The 7,719-nt window shown below is 40.1% G+C and overlaps 1 protein-coding gene across 1 annotated transcript in view; it reads right to left on the bottom strand.

The window, feature by feature from the left end:
• DBX2 (developing brain homeobox 2) overlaps nucleotides 1-7,674 on the bottom strand; it is a 17,348-nt gene extending 9,674 nt beyond the window's left edge. The window contains exons 1-2 of the mRNA XM_010707371.2: nucleotides 7,547-7,674; nucleotides 6,785-6,857 (exon numbers count right to left, since the gene is read on the bottom strand). Of these exons, the coding sequence (XP_010705673.1) occupies nucleotides 6,785-6,857; nucleotides 7,547-7,674 (201 nt within the window). The remainder of the gene's footprint in view (nucleotides 1-6,784; nucleotides 6,858-7,546) is intronic.
• Between the last annotated feature and the right edge of the window lie 45 nt (nucleotides 7,675-7,719).

Genomic DNA, 7,719 nt, shown 5'->3' on the forward strand with positions numbered 1-7,719 from the left:
TTTTTGACTGCATGGCACATATTCCTCCAAGGGAAGGAGGTGCCTGACTAAGTAGTAACATCAAAATGACATCTTCATACAATTCTGAACCAAGTGGTTCCTGAGACTATTTCTCAAGGTTGATTCATTATAGATCCTGTGGAATAGCCAATTACATTATTTCTCCTAAACCCATAGCAATGCAAACATATAGCCAAAGCACTGAAGCCAGTGCTTCAACCACGCTGATCTGTGTGTAAATTGTTAGGTCTATCTAACCACATTTCCAGGTCATGCCTTCTGAAGCAGCTGCACTCCGAGCAAAGTGGAGGAGTTACAGAGTTACAACGGTAAAGAATGTGGCACAATACAATTATACTCAGCTTTACTTTGGGAGCTGTATGGAGAGAAAAACGTTCAAGCTTCACCTTAATACATATGGAAAACATTGCCTATATTTTCGTTTTGTGGTCACATGTATTGTGGCCATTCTACCGATATTTGTGGGTCAAGCAACTCAAAGCAAACATTATTTGGCTGAAAACTGCTGAAATGCCAGAATATTCTGTATTTATTGGCCAGAATGAAGCATACAGTAACAAAACAGTAGCTTTTGTTTCAAGTCACATCAACATTAACCATGGGCTAAATCCTAATAATTCATATGTGAGATACCTAATTCTTTTTCTGCTTAGCATTCCCATTTCATTAAAACAGACACTGTGTAGATCCAAGCATTTCACAAAAATGAGGCACTTCAAAATATACTCCCCACTCTGAAGATATTCTAAATTCAAAATCCTTCCTGTGCCATTTTGAGAGTAAGGTTCCTAAGTCCAATCCAACTGAAATAAATAGGTAATTTTAAAATGTCTTATTATTAAAGACACTGTTTGCTTTTCGTAATTTGAGCATTACAAAATGATTTTAGAAATGGTACAGGCCACTAGCTAGCAGGCAAAGGGGAAAAGGCTATGAGGAAAAGCAAACCTAAGTTACACTTCTGGTATTATCTGCACAGGCCTCCCTCACTACACATTTTTTCCTCACATTTAGCTGGTAAAAACATGGTATAATCTTGTGACAAGAGCAGGAGCCTCGGAAGGGTGATTCAGAGAGCAGCACAGAGCCAGCAACAAGCAATGTTGAGCACAAGAATGAAGTCGGATCTCAAGCTGTGTGAATACAGCCCTGACACTCTCCAACTATTGCTAAGCCATTGTGAACTGCTTTCCCCGGTGGCTCTAGCCCCGGTAGGAAAATTTAATATGTAAGCATTAAAATGATTCCATTTCATCTGAGAAACCTGAACAGTTTCTGCCTATGAAGTGGATAAAGGTAAACTGCAATTTCCCACATACATTCATTCCCGGCAATGACTAAAGCAGGCTCTAAAAAGCTGCAAGAAAGCTGCATGTCCTGAGGAGCTCCCTGCAGCCAGTCCAGCAGTGACTGGGCAGGTCAGAAGTCCAGCTGAGCCACACAGCATCGTCTGCTCCATAACACAAGCCACTGGCCTCAGAAATGGGCCATGGCTCTGATCCTGTGGTCACTGCATTCAGACTGGTGCAATGGCAGAGGTTGTGCAGCCTCCAGCCCTTGGGGGCATCTGGCCAAGAGAAGAAAGCGGCAGCTGCTGCCATCTCCCACTAAAGGAGGTCAGCACCACATAGATGTGTCAAAATGTACTTCAAGAACTCGTGATGCAGCATACCTCAGAGCTGTCCATCCTTGCTCATTCGCTTTGCATTCTGTAAAGTCCTGTAAAACCAGGCAGTGTGAATGCTCAGAGGAAGCTGAGACAAACAGGCGGACCTGAGTGACATACACAGATCAGTTTTAAAACCCCAGCAAATATTCACATAAATGATTTTGTAGTTCCAAAAATGTATCCGGGAATTCTGCATGAAAAGTTAATTTGAGAAGCAGGCTTGCATTTTTATAATGGGTCTCAATGGGGCTTTCAAAAGCAGCAGAGTAGTCACTCCAGAAAAACTATGTCACCAAATATGGTTTGAAACGTGCTAACAGAATGAGTATTGGTTCTTTGCATCTACAGCAATGTAGTAGATGACGGAGTCACACTGAAGATTAGCTCAGATCACACAAATGCCCACCAGTTTTCAGAGGTATCATTTGCATGCCTTATTACTAGGGCACGCTTTGCTGTACATGATGATTGGTTTGTTTTCTCTGCTTAAGGAAGAAGCATGCAAAACTCATTACTAGGACAACGTCCACAGCCCACATCAGTGCCAAAGCCTACTTGGACCTCTCTGCATCAGCAATAAAGGCTCCTTCTACCTTCTTCATGCTTTGTAAATGCTTTTGCTGTTGATAAGATGTGAATCTGGAAGGCTTCATCTCCTGCTTCTGCCAGACATCCAAAGGCTTGTGCGTGGCCCTGGCACTTTCTGCTCACTAGTTCTCTTTTCTCTTCTCAGTTAAACATTTTTAAGGGCATTATTGCCACTTCTCTGTCTAAAAGTTTGGTGTGCTAAGCTCCTTCCCTAGACATCCTGTACAGTCAATGAGAAGAGATAAGCAGTGTATACAAAGACTCAGCACCTTAAAATAGATGTCTAAGAAGATTGTGTCATTCTCTGGAGGTGTCTCTCTGTATCAACTATGGATTAGACAAGGTACATGGACAACTAGATTAGACAAGATCCCTTTATTTTTAAGCAGTTGAAGTAAGATGGCATTCTTATCTTGTCAAAATAATGCCACCCACTCTACATACATAAGCAGGCTGGAAAAAATGATAAACTTCAGTCATAAAGAATTATTTTCTTTGACTATCAACACATTTCGAAAATAATTTTCTCAAACAAGGTGAAATTAGGCTCACATGCTGCAATAGGGCAGTTCATTCATTTTCATCATTGCAGCCCCAACTCAAAATCTTACCACTGCCTAAAATGCATCATTTACTCCAGCAGTATGCACTGAAGAGCTGCAGTTCTTACCTGCTTTACATATTTGAACTTGTTTTTTCATTCTGAAAAGATTTCATTCCCAGTTCTATTATAGGTTATGACTGACCATAAAGATAGAAATATTAGAGTACAAATTGGTTTGCAAAGCTGAATCAAGCAAGAATGATGTTCTATGAAACACTTTCAGTGGCAAATAGAAGCAAAGGGCTTGCCTTCCCAAATCATGGGGTACTTAGGAATGTAAAAAACGACAGCACAGTGAAGTTCGATGAAATTCTCTACTTGTGTAGAGAATGTGCCTGATGAAATTAATCCTTATCACTTCATTTGTTTTCTAAAAACCCAATGAATACGGCATGAAATTTCAGAGGACCTCCATCTGAAGTATAAAGGACATTTTATAGAAATGAATTTGCAATCCATAGGCATGATTAATTCCACAGTTTTCTTTTGGCAAATAATTGCCTTTCTGCAGACCCTTACTACTGCTCTTCTCATTGCTACCCTGAGATCTCCTGGCAGTACTCAAATCCTGACTCAAATCATCTCCAGACTGAAGCTTTGTCCTTTCTCAGTGCCACCAGAGGCCACATCACTGCCCCACAACAGCTGTCACTGTGCCCAAACTGCCCAGTTGTACTGGGTGGGAGTAGGGCTGGCACAGGTCTAGTTCTGGCAACCTTACACAGAGGGAAGAGGCAGCTTTAAGAGCCACTGTGCAGCCACTCTTTTAAGGCACGCTGGGTACCTCAAACCAATTCTATCAAATGGCTCAAAAAGCTATCTGGAAGCAAGAAAAGATGCAATAATTTAAATTATCTCCCGGTTGTCATAAAGAAACATGAAATTTTACTAAAAGCAGGGGAAAAAAAAGCAAAACTATTATTATAGGACAGAATTACTGTCATCACATCGAGGAGAAAAAACTGATACTGGCCCAAAGAGTCAGCCTGCAGATGACGACTTGGTTTTACTTCCCTGCAATGTTACCAGTTTCTTGTATTACCTTAAGCAAGTTACTTCCTTTGCCCCAGCTGTTCCTCTAAGCAGTAGAGGTCTCTCCTACCTCTCTGACACGTTGCCATGATAAATGCATTCAGATGTAAAGTACTCAAATGTTGGAGAAACAGAAGCCACATCCATATTGTAGAACAGATGTTTATTAGTATAAGTTCATTTTATGTTTATGATTTACTTTTTCTAATTGCTTTCTTTCACGTTATATGTGATGTACTGTATTCTTTTCTACTATATTCTGATGCCTTAGGCAAAAATCCCATAAGCTTAATTTTTCAGAAAGTTTTATGATGGAAGTATCTCACTACTATGTTTATTTTATTTGTTTCACTGTGCTTTTCAGTTTCTTTTCTCTGTTAATCTATCAAAACACCAAGATTAAAGTAGAAAGCCAAATTCCTGCCATGTATGTACTAGTGAGCATACTCAGGTTGCCAAGAATTTCCTGGCATTTTCCTTCCAGAGCACGTTACTTGAGAAAACAAGAGATTTTGTGGAAAATAATTTCAGGTAGCAGAGAACAGCACTCTTCTCACTGAGGTCACTCCAATTTGGTGCCAACCAGTACTTGTGGAAATCAAGTCACAAGGAAAGAAATGTAGAGCACCTCTTTAAAGTCTGCGGTACAGCCAGCTGCATCTCATCACACTCCAGATAATTTTCCTATGCCAGAAAATGCTTAGAGAAACCCTCAAGTCTTCCATTTTAACCAGAAGGTGATGATAGCACTGGACTACAAGGATAAGGACCAAATCAGAGATAAGCAAGCAAAAAATTGCAGACTTCCTTCCTACTCAGAGTCCATTAGATTGCTCAAAATTTCTACTTTAGGCTTCCCTCACCTTTCATGGTTGAAATATAATCTGCATAGCTGGAATACATTTCACTGGGAAAAGCTGATTTACAACAGTGCAAGTTTTAAATGTTTTTACATAGGAAGAACACTATACTGGTGCCCAGTGCTTCAAAAGCAGAACCAGGCTCTGCACTGTGTGTACAGCCCTGGTTACAGTATATGCAAAGTTCTCACAAAGCTCAAAGTAGGATTTAATTTCTATTTTATTAAGGCAAAAGGTGCTAAACAATAAGAACCAGGCCCACAGCACTGACACTGGGAGAAATTCAATTCAGTTAGGCAGAAAAGGTAATTCGTGTGTGCTGAAGCTGGCGGGCCCAGTTCAACATTGTATCACCAACACTGTGGCTTGAGAGAAAGGTGCGAGGCAGCGTGCAGGAATCCAGAGTAGCTATAAGGCAAACACTGCAGAAAGCAAGTTGATCATCTGCCATCACCATTCCTTCTGCTTTTCCTTCCTAAACTCTGTGAAACATGCTGGTTCATGTGATTGTACTCTTAAGTCAAAATAAGCTAAGTTTTAAAAACCTTTGTTTTGATTTCATTTATAAAAATCAATGCAATCCTGGAAAGTGATTTTAAAATTTACAGAGAGCGTAACAATGTTTCTTTTCAAGTTTTCTTTCGCTCATTAGATGATGCATCTTACAGTGTAATACTTCATCAGTACTTGTCCAGTTTTTCCTGAAGGATCATTTTTAGGGGAACTCAAAATACATAAGCAGATAAATACTTGAATGATAAAATTATCAGTACAAATTTGCAAGTAATATGAATGAAAATTTGCTAATAAAACTGCTGCTGAAGAGTTACAAAAGGAAAGGCCACTACAAGTAGATGGCACACATCAACAGTCCAATCCCAGCCAGACTCCATGGCATACATGGATGAGAGCTTTCCAGTTTACAGAAAGAATGGCACTTTTACAGAAGGTTAAATAATATCCCAAAACAGAGTGCTTTGCTCATGTCATTCCTCAACAGGTGCTATGTGTAAATGTTGGTTTTGGATCTCTAAAAAGTTTCAGCATGTCAAGTTGGGTCTCTGCTGTGATTTGCTATGCCTTGCTTTCTGGAAAATTCTGGTGGCCACACCAGAATTTAGGACTACAAAAGCAATACAGATCACTGATCCCAATAATTATACTTTTCAGTCTTTTTTTTTTTTTTTTTCCCACTTTAAACACCTTGAATTGTGCAAATCTAGTTTGTTAGAGCACTTTCAGTCCCTACATAGTATGTAAATACTTGCCAGCTCAGAAAGATTAACAAAGCAATTTGCTTTATTCTCTTCTGTTATCTTTAATATGAACTCAGACTAAAATGTTATATAGATTTGGAAGTCCAAATTGAAATGTATTTATTCCTCCAAACAAATATTTAGTACGCATAAAAATCTCTAAATTAAAAAACCACCTCGCCTGCCATACAGAACTTTGCTTTAGCAGGGGGTTAAACTCTACGATCTCTAAAATTCCCTTCCAACTCCTACAATTCTGTGATTTACCTAATAAAAACTCCTAAGGTAACATTCCTTCTGTAAACCCTGAAAATCCATACTCTGACAAAAAAAAAGCCTTTTTCTCTACCAGAGTACAAGGAAGGAACTACAGCCTGACCATGCGAGCCTTACTCAGAATTACCACTGACCAGTGTATGAACAGTTCCCTGTAGAGTATGCTGATGCTAGAGAGAAGAGAGTCCTTAGAAAATCTGGCTCAGCAGAGCTATTCTGATCTAAGTTATATTGACAAGAACTCAGAATCCTAAAATTGCTCATCACCCTAAAAGATGTCAGTCAGACCAGCATCTAGTACCCTTGCTAAAACCTATACATTCCTGCCGTACATCTATATTAGCACACTTTCTTAATGAGTGCATAATGCATGAGGAAATCTAGCATTTCTCACTGCTCAAATGTAAGGGTTTGGTGCTTTACCCCAAAGTTCCCTATGAAACTAGTTGTGGGCTAGCAAAAAATATAGGGTCATTACCATGAAGGCTCGACCATGCTGCACTTTGCTAAGTTCACAGGTACCCATATAGGTCGATGAAAGCAAACAAACTCTGGAAGCAAGCACTTGAAAAATTCAACATTAAGTAACATGTGAAAGTTAGAAAAAAGCTACTCAGCTGGGGGATCTGCTGTCCTGCTTCTATGTGTGCTTTGTACATAGAAAAGCAGCACTGGCTCTACAACTTAAAAAATAAATAAATAAATAAGAATAAAGAAAAGGAATGTGTAGCTAATTGCAGAGAGATGTCCTCTATCCTGTCTTGGGAAACACAAACGTATGTTTAAATAACTGAAATGCTTAAGACACGCTCACATCACCAAGGCCTGGAAATGCTGAAGGCACAAAAAATGCTTTGGATTTCACAGAACACTTCGTAGGATTTAATGAAAATAAAAGTATACTTGGAAAAGAAAATAATTGTTAACAACTCTGGTTCTACAGGGAGCCACTCGTTTCACACCTGAAAGCCTCAGCTCAACAGTCAGGCTTCCGTCTGTCTTATTTTAGGCACATTTAAGACCAAATGATCACGTATCAAAATTCCGAACACACCACAGAATGCTGAAATAAATTGATACATTCGAACATAAAGGGAAAATACAACATCCATGGCTGAATTTTAGGGATTCTGTAATCCAGCCCCAACCAGTTTAAAGACTGACAGAAACGCTCACTCCTAAATATGCTTTATAGTGGTTCCGTTCAGGCAAAACACACGCGGCGCATTAGGAAATAAACTTCGCTCCGTAACATCGCGTCAGACCGCTCTGAGGACGGCAGTGCCGCTCGGCTTCCCCGGCACCGAGCGCGGGGCTCTCGGACCGCTTCGGGCCGTACGGAGCTGCGACGAAAGCAATTCGAGCCATCCCCGCGACCAGCAGCGACGCTCCGCCGCGCTCACTCCATCCGCA

Source organism: Meleagris gallopavo, chromosome 1 (genome assembly GCF_000146605.3).
Source record: "Meleagris gallopavo isolate NT-WF06-2002-E0010 breed Aviagen turkey brand Nicholas breeding stock chromosome 1, Turkey_5.1, whole genome shotgun sequence".
Classification (NCBI taxonomy): domain Eukaryota; kingdom Metazoa; phylum Chordata; class Aves; order Galliformes; family Phasianidae; genus Meleagris; species Meleagris gallopavo.